The sequence below is a fragment of the Crinia signifera genome, chromosome 2 (assembly GCF_055691185.1).
Source record: "Crinia signifera chromosome 2, ASM5569118v1, whole genome shotgun sequence".
Lineage (NCBI taxonomy): Eukaryota > Metazoa > Chordata > Amphibia > Anura > Myobatrachidae > Crinia > Crinia signifera.
Window position 1 is genome coordinate 243,025,971 of NC_139218.1, and position 21,968 is coordinate 243,047,938.

At 44.6% G+C, this 21,968-nt stretch overlaps 1 protein-coding gene across 1 annotated transcript in view; it reads left to right on the top strand.

Moving 5' to 3' along the window:
• The window catches only part of UBE2G1 (ubiquitin conjugating enzyme E2 G1), a 49,704-nt gene that overhangs the window by 25,602 nt on the left and 2,134 nt on the right, over positions 1–21,968 (top strand). Inside the window, exons 2-5 of the mRNA XM_083174132.1 lie at positions 3,882–3,984; positions 10,103–10,200; positions 12,735–12,913; positions 14,665–14,787. Of these exons, the coding sequence (XP_083030258.1) occupies positions 3,882–3,984; positions 10,103–10,200; positions 12,735–12,913; positions 14,665–14,751 (467 nt within the window). The 3' untranslated portion in view covers positions 14,752–14,787. The remainder of the gene's footprint in view (positions 1–3,881; positions 3,985–10,102; positions 10,201–12,734; positions 12,914–14,664; positions 14,788–21,968) is intronic.

The window sequence follows — 21,968 nt, forward strand, 5'->3', positions numbered from 1 at the left end:
TTGCGCAGTGGTCACCAGCTCTGTGACCCACTGTCTTGGATTTCTGAACGCCGCTGCGTGCAGCCCGCCTCGCAGACCTCAGCCTTGACTGCATTGGCAGCTCGTGAGTATGTGCAGGGCACCCGGTTAGTGTGGTGCCCTGCTTTACGAAGCCGGTCAGTAATTAAATACACCATTTTTTTAAAGGCACCATTGTAAGCGGCGGAGCTAGTCTCTTATACACCCCTCTTGCTTCCCAATGGCCCTGGCATGTCCTCAGACTGCCGGTGGCCATCTTTAAAACCATACATGTGGTGAGCCTGTTATGCCGGTTGTATCATCCTGCTGCTGGGGATGGTGCTGATCACTACTAAGCTGCCCAGCTACACTAGGTTCATAAGTTACACTGGTGTATAGCTGTTTGGAGAGATTTAGCACAAGATTGTGTTTGTTTGTTGCATCGCTATATTTGGTCCGGTCTGACGAGATTTCAGGTGACACATTGTTTTCTGACGTCTTATCCTTTTTCTACTGATAGTAGAACATTTTTAGAAGCTCCTCCTTTAGTGGACTTTACTGCATCTCGTTTTTTCCAAGCGGAGAGTACTTCCGTTACTGTGAGCCATCTATTTGAAGGAGGTTGCTGACCGAAAGCTTGATGGCACCTTGAAATGCATTTATACAGTAAACAGAGTGGCTCTGCATCCAGCTATGGTTAGTTGCTGGGTGAACACGGCTGTTAACACCTGTGTATTTTAATTGGTGGATGTACTCCAGGGCTGAAAACCGATTGAGGAACTTATTTACCTTGCTGAACCATATCCAGGATTTGGCAGCATACTTTGGAAAGCTGCACTATATGGGCAGTATTCAATGAGAAAAGTACTCCGTGTTTTATGGATAATTTGTGCTTTGTTCGCCTTGGACGGAGCATTTTGTTCTCCAAAAGTGAGCAACCCTATTCAATGTGAAATATTCTCCGTCTTTCTAAGTGATTTTCTCCGTCTCTCTCCGTGTAGCAATTCTCCATCTTTTGATGGAGGTCTGGAATGTGAACTTTTAAACTAAAAGGGTTTTTTTTTTAATTTTGGTGTAAAAAAAAATCAGTTTTTTTTTCCTGTGAAGGGGCATGTTATTTTTATTCATGTGCTTATAGCACATGAATATATATTTAATTAAAAAAAAAAAAATTGTAATTTTTTTTTTTTTTTTTTACACAGTGCAGCCAGCAGGGGGCCGGAGCGCTCGAGCCGCTCATTAGATATTCATATATTCACTGCACCCGATCGTTAATATGCACGATCGGGTGCAGTGAATACTGGGTCCCCCGCTGGCTATAGGGGTTGGCAGCCTGTGCTCCCTGGGTCCAGGGGAGCCCACCTCCCCTCCACATTCCTCTGGAGCAGCCAGGGAGACTTTAAACTCTCTGGCTGCTTCCGTCCTCCGGCTCCCTGAAAGCTCCCTGCCGCGGACCCTCGTCCGCTGCAGGGGTTAAGACTCGCCGCGAGTGGCGGCGAGCATCAGCCACATTGAATAGTGGGAGCAGGAGGCTCCGGAACAGGGAGAATCTCCGCTAAAACACGGAGAGTGCATGGAGAGCGAAATAAAACGCTCTCCATGCACGGAGAACTTTCTCATTGAATACTGCCCTTTTGTGTTACTGAGGACTTATCAATTACAGGCATTGCGTGACTGTGCGCAGTTGGACTTCTAATTTGTGTGTGTGTGTGTGTGTGTGTTAATTGTGTCAATTAGCATTAATTTAACTTTAAACTTTTGTTTTAAGCTTAACCGCTCACCATGCCCATGGTGTGACCATCATACACCTGTTTGTGTTAAACCCCATGTCCTCTACCTATTTTATGTTCTGCAACTCTGTGATATCTTGCATCCCTGGTCCACTTTGTGCAGTGGCCGGACTCCTTTTTGGGTCCCCGGCGGTGTTGGGGTTGCGGGTGTTAGTGGCTGTGAACCTAAATCTGGACCCAATCAATGTCCTCTACCCCCTCGCTTATGCAGCTTTACCATATCTTCCCTCACCCACTTTGTGTAGTGGCCGGACCTGTTTTCAGAGCCCCGGGACCCTCACTGCGGTACTATTGGTGCCTTACCCCCACAGTATTTTTTTCCCAGATATCTGTACTGAGTTTGTTATAAATTGAACCAGGCATTCCAGAGTTTAAAGGCCAGACCAGTTTTCCCTTGAGCTCTCCCTGGCCAGCTGGTTATTGGCTTAGAGAATTCTCTTAGCCAATCAGCGGTAGGCCAGTTTTTTCGAATTATTTTTATTTATATTCAGCAGCTGCTTCCCGCCCCGGCAAATGCCAATGTGTGCTCTCAGCCGCCGCTCGGACTCCGCTGTTAAACATGCTTCACCCCTGGTTCACACACACACCAACCGATTGGAATCAACACATCGCGGCTGCAATAAAGCACGCACGATGTGCTACTGATGGGTTAGATCCAATAGATTTTATGTGCAGCCCGTCCGACCTCCCAACTCCGATCCGATGCGCACGGGACCACACATGGGGTCGGAGGGGATGTCAAACACATCCAATTTGGGATGAATTCATGCAGAGCTTGACTGGTGAACACTTCTCCTGGATGTGAGGTGACTTTCTGGGCACTTACAGAGATTGTCTATACATGTTGAATTACTTGAACTGGTGACGTCTTTGGCCTCACTAAAAAGCTGTGTTCCATTGGGGACTTAAGGACAGGCATGGTGCCACTTTTTAAAGGTGAAAGATCCCATGTATTAATCTAGAAGTGACTACCAAAAACAATTATTTTTTAGATATATTGGTTTTGCTAGTGAGTGCCCATGACATTGCTAACGTGGACCATTCAGACTTCTTCTATCTACACATTTATAGTACTGTGCAGTAGAGTTTCTGTTTTGAAAACCATGCAAATTTTTTGTAATAATTAAGAGGCATACACACGTAGAGATGTGTGCTAAGTGCTTTTGCAAAGCTATTTAGGGTAGGCAATTTCACCTGTGTCCGGATCATCCATGGGGAGCACATACACATTTATTTATTTATTAAGTTTCTTTATATAGCGCATACATATTCCACAGCGCTTTACACATGCAGTGATTTGTGCTAAGCAATTTTGTTTAAGCAAAAAAAAAAAAGCCGGTTAGTGGCTCAGAATGAGAGATCTCGATCACTATCTCTCATTCTGTACACACAGAGAGATTTGCAGTCACTTGCTAAGCATTGTAACTAGATTTTGACTGCATGCACTGAATTCGTTAGCAGGCGATAGCGACATGCGGTACCGTGCATTGTAATCGCTTGGGGTAGACACACGGAGAGATATGTGCTTACTTTCTAAGCAGTCTAGTCAGATTGCTTAGAAAAGAGAGCAAATTCAATCCGTGTGTATGCTGCTTTATATCCAATTTCTATTGAATACATTTTCCCCTATATTGGAGTCACCATATTGCCATTCTTGACCGTTGCTTGCAGCACTGCCTGATGCTTCGGGGCAAGTGAATTGATGCATTGTTTTTCACTGAGAATTATAGGTCCCAATATCACACATTTCCTTGCACACCTCTATAAAGCGTGCAAGGGGAACATGTGTGAATTAGGTGGCTGCCAGTTTCTCTAGCACTTTGTGGTCATTAATTGTAATCTTGATACCCTGATTGATAAGTGTGTCTGCAACTATTTGTATATGATTTACTGCTAAATTGTCTTGCTCTGTGGCCTTATTTGGAGGCATTGTATAAATAACTGAAGCACTGGTTACTTTGTTCGCAATATATGTGTATTTTGTTAAACACCTGGGAACAGAAATGTTTTGGTTTCAATCCTATACACCATTTCATTTATTGTAGTGCTTCATCTTCACAAAGTTGCTGAAGTTTTATTTTTGTTTTTCCGCAGAACTGAATAAAAATCCAGTAGAGGGTTTCTCAGCAGGTTTAATAGATGACAATGACCTATATCGATGGGAAGTTCTTATTATTGGGCCACCAGATACATTATAGTAAGTATAATCTTAAAATGTCATCCGGTATATTGGGATGTATAATCTGACACTGGTTTTATTTAGCATTTTTCAACCAACTGGTTTAGTGCTCCTTACAGACTGCAACTGTTAAAACCTGTTGCACTGGTGCTGTGAACAATTCTATTCATTAATACCCGTTTCCCATCGCACAAAATTACCGGGTTCATGATGGTTTCTTGCTGGGTCAACCCGGTAATTTGTGCGATGTGAAAGGGGTTTCCGGTTACAGCTAACCAGTAGCAACACTGCAATTCAAACCGGTTAAGAAGAAGTGTTCTTACTGGTTAGTTGCTGTGCAGTGCGAACGGATTAATCGGGTCGAGTGACCCGTTTCCTGTTCACACTATGGAGGTGGCAGCGCTAGCTCTAAGCGCTGCCTCCTCCTCCGATGATGCTCCACCGCGCCCCCACATGATGTCAATAGTGCCGGTTCACTGATGCAGGGTCGCGTTGGGACTGAACCGTTTAAAAGTTCCAGTGCGACCCTGCATGTGCAGTCTGAAAGCAGTATAAACAACTACTGTACCACTACTAGGGGCGCGAGCAGAGATCCAACAAAACTAGTGCAGCGCAAACAGCATAGCCACTGGGCACTTTAACAAAATGCCGGTACTTATGACTTAACACCCGCGAGTACCTTTATTCTCTAGCAGGGCACTGATTGGACTAGCACCGAGAGCTCTGTCCCGGCATTATGCACTGCGCGGAGAATAGAATTGTCCCAATAATATTCATTCAGTGAACACTTGTAGTTTAAAGAGCCCTAACATGAAATATTACAGAATTATCGTGTACCTGTGTTGACGTTTGTTTTAGGCTCTCTGTCCATATTTTTAAATGGAATTGCTCTGAATTATAACCTGGCTATAAGTATTTAAGACAAAATGAGTATCTAGCAATGTATTTTGTCATTTCTCTTTCATCTATCCTGGTGACGCAGCTTGACCTTGGGATGTAGGAGGGGTCCAAAGGAGCCAGGCACCTATGCTTAAACTTTTGAGAGGCAGGCTCCTCCCTTCTGCATCCCAGCATTCCACAGTTTTGTTTAGGTGCCAAAAGAATTATACCACCGGTATATCGGGCGCAATCAATTAAAACTGCTAAATGAAATTATATAAATTTACCTACTGCATAAACATGCTAGTGTGCTGCTCCCATAAAAACAAAACAGACTGAGAAAATACACAAAATAACTGAGAGCGCACTGTGAATGTCTATAACAATTTATTAAAAATAAAAACACAATTAAAATTAAACAATAATATGAATAAAATATTACAATACTAATATTGCCAAATATAATACCTGTCACAATATATATCACATTAGCGTTGCATGTATACCCCCAATGTTCTTACCCACTGGAGTTGTGTGTCTTGATTACAACGTGGGGACTCTTTGGCAGGCAACGATTATATCCAGAAATCAAGTTGGCCAACTGACTTGTGTTTGTTTCCAAATATTTGTAAATAGATTATAGCAACAGTTGTGATAAGTGCAAATGTCCCAGTTATGCACCAAGGTAGACCGCAGGATGGAGATCGATGGTATGGGCAGGTGGAGCAAACGGCCACTTGGTTAGGCAGGAGGAAGGTTGAGAAGGATTGGCAGCGGGCACAGCATCTTGGTTGCTACCACCGGCGTAGCTCTGTTGGAGTGAGAGCTGCCCCAGGAGCAATCTCCGTCGCGTGTATGTGGATGGTCAGTCGCTACCACCGGCGTGACTCCGTTGTTATGAGAGTCGACGCCGGGAGCAACCTCCGCAAGATGTGAGTACCTCTCGACCTCTGACTGCGTTGACAGGTGATATGGTCCGGTTCTCTGTAAGGGGATAAGCGCTTACAGGCTTCACACTGGTCTCGCTGTAAGATTTTACAATCAGTGCTTCGGTGTGAGAGAGATGGTTCCTGCCGGACACCCAGTTCACTCACAAGTCCCAATGTCTCCAGGCTGGGAATTGTGGCTGGGAAGATGAATCGGGCAGCAAAATATGTGGACAGGCAAATATTTGGGTATTTGTGAACCCCTCTTGACGCGTTTCTCTGTGCATTTATAGTGACGGTTTCCTCAGAAGATGGGGAAAGGTGTTGCAGTCCTCGTTTAAAAAGCAGATTTCACCTATCAGCACACAGCATTCATTATGTTTTACCTGTGTGATTTAATTGTCTCTGTGACAGGTGTAAACTCTTTGCAGTGTATAGACATTGCTAGCATTCAAGCTTTTACATAACATCTCATATAGCATTACAATCACAAATTATATCCATTTAAAAATAATAATATTTTATAAGTTGTGCCAAATACTTCCTAATAATCATAAATGACATCAAAAGACATTTATATGAAGATCAACTTCCCCTGGAAGTTCGAGTTGGCCTATGTCTTTCCACCATTCCCGATGATTGTCCAGGTGTTAAAGAGAGTGAGATCAAGGCATTCAGGGGTTGTCGACACAGTCGTGGCGTCTACCTCTGAGGCCAGATCTGCTCAGACAGGGTCCCTTTTTGTCATCAGGACCTAGCTCGACTAAGTTTTACAGCCTGACTTTTGAGTCCTCCATCTTAAAAAAGAGAGGGTTTTCTGATGCGGTGATTTCTGATGATAAATGCTAGAAAACCGGTTTCGTTAAACAACTATTATAGGGTTTGGAAAATTTATGTTCGAGGGTGTGCACGTCAAAAGGTTTACACTTCCAGGTTCAAGATTTCCAGACTCCTAGAATTCTTACAAGATGGTTTCTCGTCTGGGCTGGGACTTCAGTCTTTAAAAGTACAATATTTTTTCAGAAAAGAGTGGCCTTGATACCGGAGGTGCAGACTTTTCTCCAAGGAGTGATTCGGCTGAAGCCTTCTTATAAGCAACCTGTAGCACCATGGGATTTATCATTGGTTCTATCGGTTTTACAGAAATCTCCATTTGAACTATTAAGGTCGGAGGACCTGAAATTCCTTACCAGGAAATTTACTTTTTTGTTGGCCATCGCGTCAGCGAGGCGGGTGCCTCAGTTATCTTGTAAGTATCCGTTTTTAGTTTTTCATGAGGATAGGGCTGTGTTTAGAACAGTCCCCAAGTTTTTACCTAAGGAGGATTCTTTATTTTATTTAAACCAGGAGATTGTTTTTCCAGTGTTCAGTCCTCAGGAAGAGACCAAAAGAAGGGACAGACTAAAAAACTTGGATGTGGTTCGCGCCTTGCACATTTATGTGGACAGATTGAAAGATCTCCATAAAACGGATTCATTGTTCGTACTGTATGATCACAAGATGGGCTGGCCTGCTTCAAAATAGACCATTGCTAGGTGGTTGTACTGACTAAGTCAGTTATTGCTTTTGCCTATACCAAGGTGGGCAAATCAGTGCCTTCAAGGATCAATGCTCATACCACCAGGTCAGTTGCTGCCTATTGGGCGGTGTACCATGGAGCTACACGGAACAAGTATGCAGGGCTGCCACTTGGTCATCTGTTCACACCTTCACCAAATTTTACAGGTTCTATGAGTTCGCGTCGGAGGACGCATCATTTGGGCGATCATTGATGAGAACTGCGGACCTGAGCGTACCCTCCAAAGGACCGGCTTTTGAACTTCCCACGGTGAAGCTGCGTCACTAGGATAGATGAAAGAGAAAAAGGGATTTTTTGTAAGAACTTACCATTCGAATCCCCATTGGAATCCCTTTCTCTATTCTATCCGGGTGACTCAGTGATCCCTCCCTTGCGCTCATTAAGTAATGCCGTTTTCATGGCTTGTCATGTTATAATGGTTGTAAAAATTATTTGTGCATATAATATGTTCAAGCGTACTGAGTTATTGTATCCTAGTGTGCTCTAAAAGTTGAACTGAGGAATGCTGGGATGCAGAAGGGAGGAGCCTGCCTCTCAAAAGTTTAAGCATAGGAGCCTGCCTCCTTTTGACCCCTCCTACATCCCAAGGTCAAGCTGCGTCACCAGGATAGAGTCAGAGAAAGGGATTCGAATGGTACAAAAATCCCTTTATCGCTACCCAGGATTTTGAAAAGTATGTGCATCTATACAGTATTTTCTATTTACTCCCTGGCTCCATTGAAGTACTTGACACACAGACCTACATATAATTGCAATTCATTTAACTGTCATATCATAGGGATCATAGTTATAATTTGCAGTGGTCTTTGTTGAAAATTTTATTAATTATAACTGTAAGTTAATACATCTGATCAGCCTCCAGTCCCGTTTATTTATTTTTTAACTTTTGTTTCTTTGTGCAACCTATTAAACTTTGTTCTCTGAGGTTATATTGATTTCAGCCTAGAGAAATAGTTGAAATGTTATTTTATACAAGTTTTTAAAACCGATACATTTAGAAAAAAAAACATTTAAATACTAGAAATTGACCCTTAAAACTGTTTTCCACACGTATGTTAGTACTTGTGTATATGTTAGATATGGAGATATAAGCCAAAAAAAAATAAAAAAAATAAAGGTGCTTATGGTTGACTATCGCCCCACTTCGCCACCTTCCCTTATTACAGAAAACTTGGACCTTGAAACTCTATTGCCCATGGAGAGAAAACCTTGACAAGCTACGGTTTACATTATGTAATCAGTTACACTAATCGCGTTGATGGATTCAGTGTAAACTAGATCTGTGGGTTGACAAGCAAGAGAGATGTGAGATAGACTTTACCTGGCAGCTGCATATTCTTTCCTACATATAAGGGAATACCTTATTGTCTCTCTGGGTTTTTTCTGATTTGTGGGGAAAGTCCACTCCATATTATGTTTTCTTAATACTGTTTTATTATAATCTACTCTTTCGGCTATTACAATGATTCACAGATGATGTTTGATCCTCTACATCTGTCCCTGTTTAACTTAAAGCTAATACACACTGGCCGACTTTGAGGTGAAAGCAGCTCAGTTTTGTTAGTTAAGCCGCCCAATGTGTACGGGGCAACGATGAGCGCTGGTGCGCGCTTCCGCATCATCACTGGCTGGTATTACCAGCAGATGATCGACGGGGTAGATGCTTTTCCATAGCGTCCTGCTATGGAAAGTCATCCAACCCCGTGAAAATCGCTCAGAGTAGAGCCCAAAGACTTAGCACTGTAATATGATTGCTGACTGAGTACTATGTATAGGGACCAAGAACTGTAATGCTACCCATACACTTGTGAGATATTGCATGCAATCATTCAACTTTGATCACATCTGTGAATGATTGTATGCATATTTTAGGGACCATTTGGCGAGATGCACCGGCCTGTCATCGAGTGCTGCTTCGATAGATAGTATGCGCTGCACATAATATCTGTCGAATTGCAGGAGCGATCGCATGGGTTTTTTAACCCCATGAGATTGCTCGAATGCAATCCGTGGATGGGGAGCGGAGGGAATACTTTCAGTGGCGTCTGGTTCGGAGTGACCACTGCCGGTGTCAGTCGGAGTAGAAGAGCGCTGTAAAGGAGCGCCGGCGGGGGTCAGTGGTGGCGGTAGAATTGTTTAAAACACTGGGCAGCCCTCTGATGGGGTTGCCCAGTGTTTTAAAAAAAAATCTAAGTCTGCCCCCCGCTACTGCTACTTCATAGCGCTATGCTACTCCGCCGCCTTCTTCCAGCATCCGATGTGCCATTGCAAGTTGGCTTGCGACATCGGATGCTGAAAGACTTTATGCACCATAAGATGCGATCGGATGCGATGGACATTGCACTTCGATGTTGCATTGAATCCGATCACATAAGTGTATAGGTAGCATAAGTACAGTAGTAGTGCTAACATGTGAAACTTGTTTAGTGTCTTTACTAAAGATGCTCCTTTATTTTTCCTATCCAGTCTGTGTTTTTCTAGTAATTGTTTATCCTTTGCTATAGTTTCCTGTTGGATGTTTTTACTTCTTTACACTGTTACTTTGCAGTTTTTTTTATGCCCTTTTCTCCCTGCAAACACTTAAACATGGAAAATGTACAAGTCAAATGTGCTTTATATGGCTCCCCCCAAACCAAATGCAGTAATTCTTGAATAGAAACTTGACGGAAAACTATAGCTACCATCCTGATCTGATGTTTTAGATTTTTAAAATGACCGATTTTTGTAAGTTTTTATATTTTTGTTTCTTTAGTGAGGGTGGTGTCTTCAAGGCTCATCTTACTTTTCCAAGAGATTATCCTCTGAGGCCGCCGAAAATGAAGTTTATAACAGAAATCTGGCACCCAAATGGTAGGTTGTCTATCAATTTCTCTTCACAAATATTCTACTTTAAGACCTTTGGGGCAGATGTATTAAGACAAAAGGTTTTTTGGGGAGTGACTAGTCGCACAGAAAAAATCTGGGGTTAATTAATGGTGGACCCCTCATGAATTAGTTTTGGTCAACATGACGTATACCTGATTGGGGGTGTGCTACCACAGGACACAATGAGTTACTGGCACAAAGAAGAGAAAGAATTTCTCTGTGTGGTGCACCTGAAGAATAATAAAATTTTACTTTTATTCAATTATCTTTAAAAAACTGCGAAATCTAAAACACATATTCATGAAACAAAACAGTGACAAAATAAAAAGGATAAAGAATCCTCACACCATGGGGCCCCAGGGTATGTCTCCCTTCAGAATTTATAGGTTGTTAATAGATGTGTTGGACTGCTATTCTAAACCTATCGGTATATGGCAGTGTTAACACAGTAAATTGGCATCTCGGATCCGGGAATGGTTTTATTGCAGATACAAGTGTGGAAGAGAAGTGTATACTGTTGGCGGCGGTGCACCTTCGCCGTTGTCACTCATAGCAGATAAGCTGTGGCGGCTTATGCTTATTGCTGCTCTCCCCGCCGAACACTGAGCAACCCAGGCTAACGGCAGCACACGGAGAACAGAATAATACACTTACTCCACTGCCGCCGCCAACAGTATACACTTCTCTTCCACACCTGTATCTGCAATAAAACCATTCCCGGATCCAAGACGCCAATTTACTGTGTTAACACTGCCATATACCGATAGGTTTAGAATAGCAGTCCAACATATCTATTAACAACCTATAAATGCTGAAGGGAGACATACCCTGGGGCCCCACGGTGTGAGGATTCTTTGTCCTTTTTATTTTGTCACTGTTTTGTTTCATGTATATGTGTTTTATATTTCGCCGTTTTTTAAAGATAATTGAATAAAAGTTAAATTTTACTATTCTTCAGGTGCACCACACAGAGACATTCTTTTCTCTATTTTTGTGGCAGATGTATTAACAAGAGGTAAATGCAAGGGTTATAGAGATAAATGTCCAGCCAATCAGCTCCTTACTGACTTTTTTTCAAACACAGCCTGTAACATGGCAGTTAGTAGGTGATTGGCTGGACGTTTATCTCTCTTTGGGCCATATGTATCAAGCTTCAAAAGTGATAAAATGGAGAGTGATAACCAGCCAGCCAATCAGCTTCTACCTGCCATGTCACAGGCTGGGTTTGAAAAATAACCGGTAGGAACTGATTGGCTGGCTGTTTGTCACTCTACACTTTATCATTTTTTGAAGCTTGATACATCTGGCCCTTTATCACCCTTGCATTTATCTCTTGCTGAGGCTTAATACATCAGCCCCAATGTCTCTTACCTCGATGATCAGGCAAATATTCAATTTTTTGTCAATGCGCCAGTGTAACATATAATGTGTTAATATAGAGAATAGTAAATTAAATCTGGTTATATTTTTGGCTTGAATTGCCAGTTCTGGAGGTAAATCAATATGGTTAGGAATGCAATGATTCAGTGACTGAAAGAAAATCACAATAGTACATCTATTACAGTGTTAAGTTATAGGTGAGATGTATAGTGCAATAGCAAAGTATATGTCAGGTACTTAGTATATGCCAATGTCTGCACAGTACGTATGGTCTTTATTACTTCTGTTGTCCGATAAAGTAGAATACTGAAAAAAGTAGAATTAACATATAAAACTGATACTTTTATGCTGAGATTGTGTGTCAAATGTACACAAGATATCTCATTGTTTAGAAGAGTTAAGCCCCATACACACTACACAATAACTGGTTTTAACAACAAGTTATCAATGATATTTGGATTTAGCACTGATTTTTAATTTGGTTTATTGTATTCATCCAAATAAGAAGTAGCCATGATGGGTATTGGGTACACCCATTCTAATCTCTTACCTCTGTATTGGGCCCTCTGGTATCACTGGGAACATGGTTTAGGTGCCATGTTTCCAGAGATCTACTCTGCAGATACAGTATCACCGGAAACATGATGCAGGCACAGTAAACAAGCAAAAAATAATGAGAAGGTGGTGAGACAAATGGCGGTTACACACGGGCCCTCCCCTCTCTTGATCCAACCCTGATGAGAAAGGCAAAGTAGGAGAGACTATAAATAAATGCTTTTTCCATTGTTGTGAATGGCTTGCCATGAAGATCGATGGGTTTGAAGACTCCTCAATATAAGAGCTTAGCTCCACTACAGATGTCAGCCGTGCGCTCTGTTCCAATCATGCTTATCTGAATATGAAATGAAGTGGCATTCTGCTAGCTTGTGTTGCTCTATTCTCATTACTCTTTTTAATGGGAATCGTCTTGCACCATATGCTTTACAGACCGAGAGGAAAATATCTAGTCATGTACTGCTCAGCAATGGCTAAGGTTTGTTGCGCATATGTCTATGACAACTACAATTTATTGTTTAAATTCTGTTAAATGTTGTGTCTTTTGTCTAATCTTCTAAACAAAATATCACTCTTGTTTTCAGTTGATAAGAATGGTGATGTGTGTATATCCATTCTCCACGAGCCTGGTGAGGATAAATATGGCTATGAGAAACCTGAAGAGCGCTGGCTTCCTATCCATACGGTGGAAACCATAATGATCAGTGTAATTTCTATGCTAGCAGACCCCAATGGAGACTCGCCAGCCAATGTGGATGCAGCAGTACGTTTGCTACTTGTGCTTCTTTCTAATTGCTGAAAATGTTTTGGGATGATGCCCCTGTCCTTTTACTTTAAATTATGAGCTATGTAACTATTATGGTGTGTACACACGGTTCGATGTGCCTTAAGATGCGATCCACGATCCGATCGCAAGGCACAACCGATTTGCATACAATCTTGACTATATAGTGCAGATCTGCACTATATAGTCAAGGCAGCCAAGACTTTCTGGCTTTCGATACGTGAACGCGCATCGGTACGGCAAGGGTTAAAACCCTTGCGATCTGCTTCCGATCCGATGTTGACTATATCGTCAACATCGGAAAGGAAATCGGACCGTGTGTACACAGCATTAATTTTTTTTACTTTTTCAAATACGTGTTTTAGTTTCCCATTCAGATTGGGTTTTTCACCATTAGACAGTTATTTATTAAAAAAAAAAAAAAAAAAGTAACTCTTTAGTGGAATTTAAATTCCCCCCTCGTGTTGGTGGGTGGTAGCTCCACTGGATTTATGATGGGGACTTATCAGAAACTTTTTTCTTTTTTTTTCTTTTTTTTTTTAATTTACAAATTTATTGAAGCATTGACTAAATACAAGAAGTGCTTTTTTATGTGAAAAAAATAGTATGCCGAAAAGTACAAGAGTCCATAACAAGAAATAAAAACCATGACAATAGTTAATTCAATGCATAAAATATTGGATGGACAGAGTCTGGAATTGAGCCATACAACCATAAACCCTTAAAGAGAGGATCTCGAAAAAAGACATGTGTCATACCACTGAGTACTGCAGACACAACAGAAGATAGCTATTTGGGACAGTTAAGCTGAGTTAACATTAACTAATGTGTGTACCCAGTAATATCTACTGCATCGAGCGAGGAGGTATTCTTACCCAGCCCCTGTCTGGATTCATTTCTGCGGGATGCCGCTAACCGTTATCTGGTCATGCATACGGAATTCATTTTAACCATTGAGACATCCCATTTTTGAGGGTTAGGTGTTCCACAGAGGTTCTGAGAAATGTGTAGTAAGAGGATATTGCTCGTCAAAATAAAGGAGGTTTCATCCAAAAAATTTGAGAGGAATAACTCATAGCTACTTGAATCCTTATGTGTCAGTAATGCAAAGGATAAACTTTAGTTGCGCCTATAAGAGTAACAGAACAAAGGCCATTTTGGTGGAATCAAACTTGTTAAACTTACTTGAGGGTTGAAATACAGTATCTAACATTAAAAACTCTACAATGGGTTACTCTGAAACTGCAATAGCTTCTGTCTCGTATAAACCATGGTGTCAGTGTCCCATTTCTAGCTTGGTTATACTTTTACCATTGGGGTACATGTTATGGATATGTGATCTGCTTCTGACTAAAAAACATATTTCAAAGCTCCAGTAACAAGTCTTGAACTTGAAATTATAGTTTACACTCCTAAAGCTTACAGCACCTCTTAAGTGATGCCATCAAATATGCTACAGATGTATTACTCATCCCCCACTGCAATGGAAGTGGACGGGTGTTGATGCATCTGTAGAAATTAGAGGCTGGCCACTGACGCTTGATTCCACAAAGTATCTTGGAAAGCCACCAATGTAATTAAAGCAATATTGCGTTTAGCATTATCAATTAATGTCCCTTGCACATGAAAATCATTAATAAGCTTTCAACTAAAATCACAACATGTTTGACAGTGTTTACTTTGGAATAACTGAAATATCATTAACTTTTTCCACCCTCTCTGTTTTATAGAAAGAGTGGAGAGAAGACCGGAATGGAGAATTTAAAAGGAAAGTTGCCCGATGTGTAAGGAAAAGCCAAGAAACTGCGTTTGAGTGACATTTAAGCAGCAGCTAGTAGCTTCACAATTTCAGGGTAATGATTTTTCTTCCTCCTTGGATTTATTCATATAATTATTTTATAGAAAGGGCAGTATTCAATGCTCCCAATTCACCATATATATTTTTTTGGCGAATCGGGCTGTTTTCACTATATACGGTGAATCTTTTTGACTGAAATTCTGATTCACCCTATTCAATGTTCGGTGAACAGTGAATGCCGGCCAGTTCTCTGTTTCATGCTCGCTGCAATTCGCTGGTGTATTTCAATGGGGTTTTCACTGTGATTCACTGAGAGTGTATTCAATGCTAGGATGGAGAACTGCTTTCAGCATGATTTTCGCCATGATTCACTATTTTGCATTCAACTTCTTTTTAAGGTGAACTGGAATGTGTTCTTTTAAAATAAAGCTTGCAGCACATGAATATATATTTAAAAAAATTTTTTTTACACATGACTTCAGCAGGGGGAGCCGCTCATTACATATTCACTGCACACTAGTCCCGCTCATTACATATGCACGAATGGGACTAACGCAGCGGCTACCTCCACCGCATCCCTTGCCAGCTCTCCGGGGGGGGGGGGGGGGGGCAGCTTCTGCTGCATGTGTTCCCAGGAGCCGTCCTTCTCCCCCACACTGCGGCATTTGCCAGGGTGGTTAAAAATCGCCATCAGGAGTAGCGTGCCCCTGAGGTGTTGAATAGGGGGAGAGGGAGGGCTGGCAGCGAATGCTCCAGCCCTCCGGAACCCGGCGATTGTGCAGCAAATCCGAAACAGGATTCGCTGCACAGAGTGAAAGAAAGCATTAAATACCTGTCATAGAGTTATTTTGTTTCTTCTGCAGGCCTTAAGCTTTGACATCATTTCACCATATCTATCTTTTAAGAATGCTTGGTGATTTTAAATACACTAGCATTTTCTCTACCGTCCAATGGGATACTGGGTTATACTATGGGGATAGAGATCCTCCGCAGGAGAGACAGGCACATTAAAGCTTTCAGTGTGGGTGCTCTGGCTCCTCCCCTCTATCTCCCTCCACTAGTCAGTTTAGAAAAATGTGCCTCAGGAGAGGCAGTGCTTTCTGGATGCTCCAGACTTTTTCTTCAAATTTTATTTAGTTTATTATTTTGGGGCGCTGCTTTGACCAGGCAGCTGTCCTACTTCGAGGGTGTCAGGGGTAGGGTCAGTCCCCGACCTCTTAAGGTGCAGAGCTGACCCTGCTGCAGGATAATCTGTCCTGAGTGGGGCCAGTCACCGTACAGCATTGCGCTGTGGCGAGCAGGCCCCCCAGCTGCCGCACACCCCCTGACTGGTCCGAAGACGTCTGTGGTGAGTACAAGTTGGGGGTCCCACAAGGGGACACCCCAAACCGTTCCGTGCGGCAAGATGGCGGTGGCAGTAGCGGCGGCCCTCTCGCAGGGACCGCGCGACACCCCCCCCCCCCCCCCATATCACACTGGCATAGAGTGATGCCGCTGGACCACCAGGGATGCCCAGGGCGTTTTTTAAGCACTTTTATGTGAAAAAGCGCTTCTTATGCCAGTTTAAATATACTGGAAGCGCCAGCTCCGTGTAAAGGGGGCGGGGCTTCGCTCAGAGCGGGACCAGGCTCTGCTGGGCACGCCCTGTCTCTGCTTCCTGCTTCTTCACGCATCCAGAGGTCGCCATTACAGCTCCTCAGCGGCGTGGTGGATTTGATCCTTTGCAGCAGAGACAGCAAGTTATAACAGCGCAGCAGCGTTGCTTAGCTGTGCTATTTACACTGTGTATGACATATCACTGTGTGTTTTGTGCGTTACCAGCTCACTCAAATCCGTGAGTTAAGGTTTAGGGTGTACTGGTCTCCTCATATTGCTCTGAGTCTACCCCACTGGCTAGTTAACCACTTGTACACACACCATAGTCTCTAATACAGAGGTGTATTACACTTATACTGTGTAGAGTTACAGTACATCAGGTGTGGGTGTTGTGTGTGCGTGTGTGCGCTGCTGGGGGTGTCCTGTTGCTTCATCATGGTGAAAAAGTTAACATGCATGGTGTACAGCACAAAGTTTATTCCAGCTTCACAGTCACAGGTTACCTTTGAGCCGTGTATGCTGCCACAGCCCAGTGGTGTAACCACTCTTGTCAGTGGGGTGCCCCCACAACTTGTGGATGGGTCACAGGCTGATAGTCAAGAGCCTGCCAGGGCCAGCAGCATAAAAACGCTGATGGACTCTGTTGCTTCCCAGCTTTCTCCAAAAAAAACAACACAGCAGACGCAGAGGGTGCAAAGGGAATTAGCCATGTTGTCTGCCAGGGTTGATATTCTCACCCCTTTCCCTGCTCAGCCTCCAAAGAGGACTGCTACTGCAATGGCCCCTGACTCTGATGATGATGATGATGATGATGATGATGATGATGACATCATCCTTAAAGTGGGAGATGGGGCAAATGAACAGGATACTGTTCAGGAGCAGTCTTTAGTTCATAGTTCCGAGGCTTTAATTAAGGCCATTAGGGAAGTGTTAGAGCTTCCTATGGAGGAACCCTCTGAAGGAGATTCCTTTTTTATGACCCAGAGAAAACAGCCGGTGTATTTCCCAGAACAGGCTGAATTAGAAAGTGCTTTTAAAGGTGCTTGGCAGAACCCTGAAAAGAGGTTCCAGCTTTCAAAGAGGTTCACAAATGCGTATACCTTTTGATCCTGTTGGTAGAAAGAAGTGGGAGGAACCGCCAGCGGTGGATTCCTCTGTTTCCTGCCTTTCAAAGAAGGTGCTGTTACCAGTTCCTGGGGTGTCTACCCTCAAAGATGGTGCAGATAGGAGACTTGAAGCAACACTTAAGTCTATGTTCACGGCCAGTGGGGCTTCACAACGCCCGGTATTGGCCAGTTGCTGGATGGCTAAGGCCATTTATACTTGGTCCACGCAGATCCAAGAGGGTTTGTTGGGGGACATGTCCGTGGCTCAGATAGGTGAAAACCTGCGTCACATTCAGGACACGACACGGGTGGTTTGTGAGGCACAGAAGGAATTGGGCGCTATAAACGCGTGGAATTCTGCAATGGCCGTGTCGGCTAGGCGGCCTCTGTGGTTGCGCCAGTGGGTGGCTGATGTGGATTCCAAGAATAGTGTGGAAAGCATACCTTTCACAGGGGAGAGGCTCTTTGGTAGTGAGCTGGACGACTGGATTTCTAGGGCTACTGCAGGGAAATCCACTTTCCTCCCATCAGCACCCACTCCGGCAAAACGCCCTTTCACTGGTCCATCCCAGCAGTCCTTTCGTGGGTCCAAGTTCCGCCCTAAGGCCAAAGGCGCCTCTAATGGTAGCAGAGGCACTAGAGGGAAATTCAGGAAGCCAAACCCCTCAGGTCATCAGGACCGTTCCACCGCCCCTGCCACTTCCAAGCCGGCAGCATGACTGGGTGCACCCACAAGACTCTCTCGAGGTGGGTGCACGGCTGTTAACACTTCATCAAGGTGTGGGACGCCTCGTGCCTAGATTCCTGGGCCAGGAGTCTTATTTCGCTAGGTTACAGGCTGGAGTTTGCCAGGCCCCCTCCTCTACGCTACTTCAAGTCGGCCCTCCCAGCCTCAGTGGAAGATCAGTTGCTCCTTCAGGGAGCAATTCACAAGCTCCTCCTGTCCAAAGTAATCCTACCTGTACCAATACAGGAGCAAGGCCAGGGTTACTATTCAAACCTGTTCCTTGTCCCCAAACCGGACGGTTCAGTAAGGCCCATTTTGAATCTGAAGGCGCTGAACCCCTTTCTGCAGGTGTTCAAATTCAAAATGGAATCGCTCAGGTCTGTGATTGCCTCCCTGGAAAAAGGGGAGTTTCTGGCCTCTGTAGACGTCAAGGACGCCTATTTACACGTCCCAATTTGGCCTCCCCATCAAGTCTTTCTAAGATTTGCGGTGGGAAACAGCCATTACCAGTTTCACGCGCTACCCTTCGGGCTGTCAACTGCCCCGCACGTCTTTTACCAAGCTCATGGCAGAAATGATGGTCCTTCTCAGGCTCCAGCGGGTGAATGTCATACCCTACCTGGACGATCTGCTGATCAAGGCAGGATCGGAAGAGGCCCTGAGAAGTGCTTTAAATCTGACTATGCAGGTGTTGAGAGACCACGGGTGGATTTTAAACATACCAAAATCCTCGTTGCTCCCGAGCCGGAGAATGGTGTTCCTGGATATGACTCTGGACACGATGGAGCAGAAGGTGTTCCTGCCGGCCGAAAAAGGCTTCAGCTTTACAGGAATTGGTAAGAGAGGTCCTATCAAACCCTTGGGTCTCGGTGCACCTCTGCCTGAGGCTCTTGGGCAAGATGGTTGCTTCATTCGAAGCCATCCAGTATGCCAGGTTCCACTCCAGGACTTTTCAGCTGGATATCCTCACGAAATGGTCAGGATCCCCCCGGCAAATGCACAGGAGGATTTGCCTGTCTGCGCAGACCAAACTCTCCCTGCAGTGGTGGCTAGATTCGCCAAATCTATTGGCGGGTCACTGCTTCCAGATACAGGACTGGCTTCTGATTACCACAGATGCCAGTCTCAGAGGCTGGGGAGCCGTGATACAGGGAGTCTGCCTGCAAGGCCGTTGGTCTCCGATGGAATCCATGCTGCATATAAACAACCTCGAACTGAGGGCTGTTCACTATGCCCTATTGCAGGCGGAGCCTATGCTGCAGGGCAGGGCGGTACAAGTCCAGTTGGACAATGCAACTACGGTTGCCTACATCAACCGCCAAAGAGGGACAAGGAGCATGCCCTGTATGAGGGAAACCACCAGGATATTCTCCTGGGCGGAACGCCATGTATAAGCCCTGTCGGCCATCTTTATACCAGGAGTCGACAACTGGGAGGTGGATTTCCTCAGTCGTCACAATCTCCACCCCGGGGAGTGGGGACTTCACCCTCAGGTGTTCCAGGACTTGGTAGATCTTTGGGGGCTCCCTCAGATCGACCTTATGGCCTCACGGTTGAACCACAAGCTGGACAGGTACTGTGCCCGGACCAGGGATCCAGGGGCAACAGCAGTAGATGCCCTGACTTGGACGTGGAATTTTCAGCTGGTGTACCTGTTCCCACCGCTCCCGTTGCTGGCACGGGTGCTAAAGAGGATTCGACACCAGAGAGTAGAAGCCATTCTAGTGGCTCCAGACTGGCCTCGAAGGGCCTGGTACTGGGACATTCAGGCCATGCAGGTAGAAGACCCGTGGCGTCTTCCTCTAAGAAAAGATCTTCTCCTCCAGGGACCGTTTGTCTTTCAGGACTTACCGGGGCTGCGTTTAACGGCCTGGAGGTTGAGCGGCAGATATTAGGCCTCAAGGGACTACATCCCTCTGTAATTACAACCATGACGCGTGCCAGGAAACCAGTAACGGCTTCTCACTACCATGTGATATGGAAGAAGTACTTAGCCTGGTGTGAGAAAAATGCTTTGCCACCAGCAGTATTTCGTCTTAATCTGTTAAGATTCCTTCAAGTCGGTTTGGACTTGGGCCTCCGGTTGGGGTCCTTGAAGGTACAGATCTCGGCTCTGTCAGTATTTTTTCAGAATAAACTGGCGCTGTTGCCAGAGGTCCACACCTTCCTGCAAGGGGTGCTGAGGATTAAGCCTCCCTTTGTACCACCCACCGCGCCTTGGGACTTGGATGTGGTCCTCACCTTCCTTAAGTCCTCTTGGTTCGTTCCTTTGGAACAATCGGAGTTGAAACATCTTACTTGGAAGACTGTTGTCCTGCTGGCCTTAGCCTCAGCCAGGCGGGTGTCTGAGCTTGGGGCATTGTCTTGTAAAAGCCCTTACCTGGTATTCCACGAGGATCCGGCAGAGGTCAGGACCATGCTGCAGTTTCTGCCAAAGGTTGTGTCCGCATTCCATCTGAACCAACCTATTGTGGTTCCTTCCAGCGCGGTACATCCTGATATCCCTCTCTCTTTGGATGTGGTACATACCCTCAAGGTGTATGTTAAACGTACGGCTAGAATCCGGAAGTCGGATAGTTTGTTTGTATTGTATGATGCGCAAAAGAAGGGCTCTCCTGCATCTACAAGGACCATAGCCCGGTGGATTCGATGCACGATACAACAGTCCTATGCATCGGCTGGGTTGTCCCTTCCTCCAGCGTTGAAGGCCCATTCCACAAGATCTGTTGGGACTTCTTGGGCGACTGCCCAAGGGATTTCGGCTCTGCAGCTGTGCAGGGCCGCAACTTGGTCAGGGAGTAACACGTTTATCAAGTTTTACAGATTTGACACTCTGGCCAGGGAGGATTCCCAGTTCGGACAAGCGGTTCTACAGCAGACTCCGCACGTTCCCGCCCGTTCTGGTAGCTTTGGACGGTAGAGAAAATAGGATTTTGGGTACCTACCGGTAAATCCTTTTCTCGTAGTCCATATGGGATACTGGGAGCCCGCCTCTGTGCGTCTTTCTGCTGTAACGACACTGTTACTAACACGGTTAGGGCTTGTTGCCTTGTCATATATTGACCACCTTCAAGGATTATGGTGAACTCCAGAAGTTGTTATGATTCACCACTTTGTTATTTTATGTTTATTATTTTGGTTTGGGTGTGCTGTGAGAATCTCACCACATTATTGTTCACATACCTCCTCACATAGCTCTCCTTCGGCACAGTTTTTCATTAACTGACTAGTGGAGGGAGATAGAGGGGAGGAGCCAGTGCACCCACAGTGAAAGCTTTAATGTGCCTGTCTCTCCTGCGGAGGATCTCTATCCCCATAGTATAACCCAGTATCCCATATGGACTACGAGAAAAGGATTTACCGGTAGGTACCCAAAATCCTATTTTCTCTTCACTCGTGCTCTACTGACATAGACTAGGTAATTGTTACCCAGTTACTGTAGAATGCCAAAACGTGCCAACATGGTTCTGTAATTCAGAGAGACATTGGGGCCAATCCTATTAACCGATCGAATTATCCCTAACTCGCACCCTTCGCAAGGCCGAATTAGCTGAAAATTGCTTGCACCTCCTATGGAGCTGCGGGAACTTTTCAGCAAATTCGGTCCGCTGTAAAGTGCGCTCGGTGTCGTGACAATTTGCAAACACCAGGCGCATCCGCACCCTTCGGGTGTAATAGAATCGGCCCCATACGGACGCTGCACTCCCACTGACAATCATATCCGTGTTGAGGTAAACACTGGATTTATCCAGTGGACTGTTCTCCTCCATTTATTACCTACAGCCTGTGTATTTAGGAGCTGACATT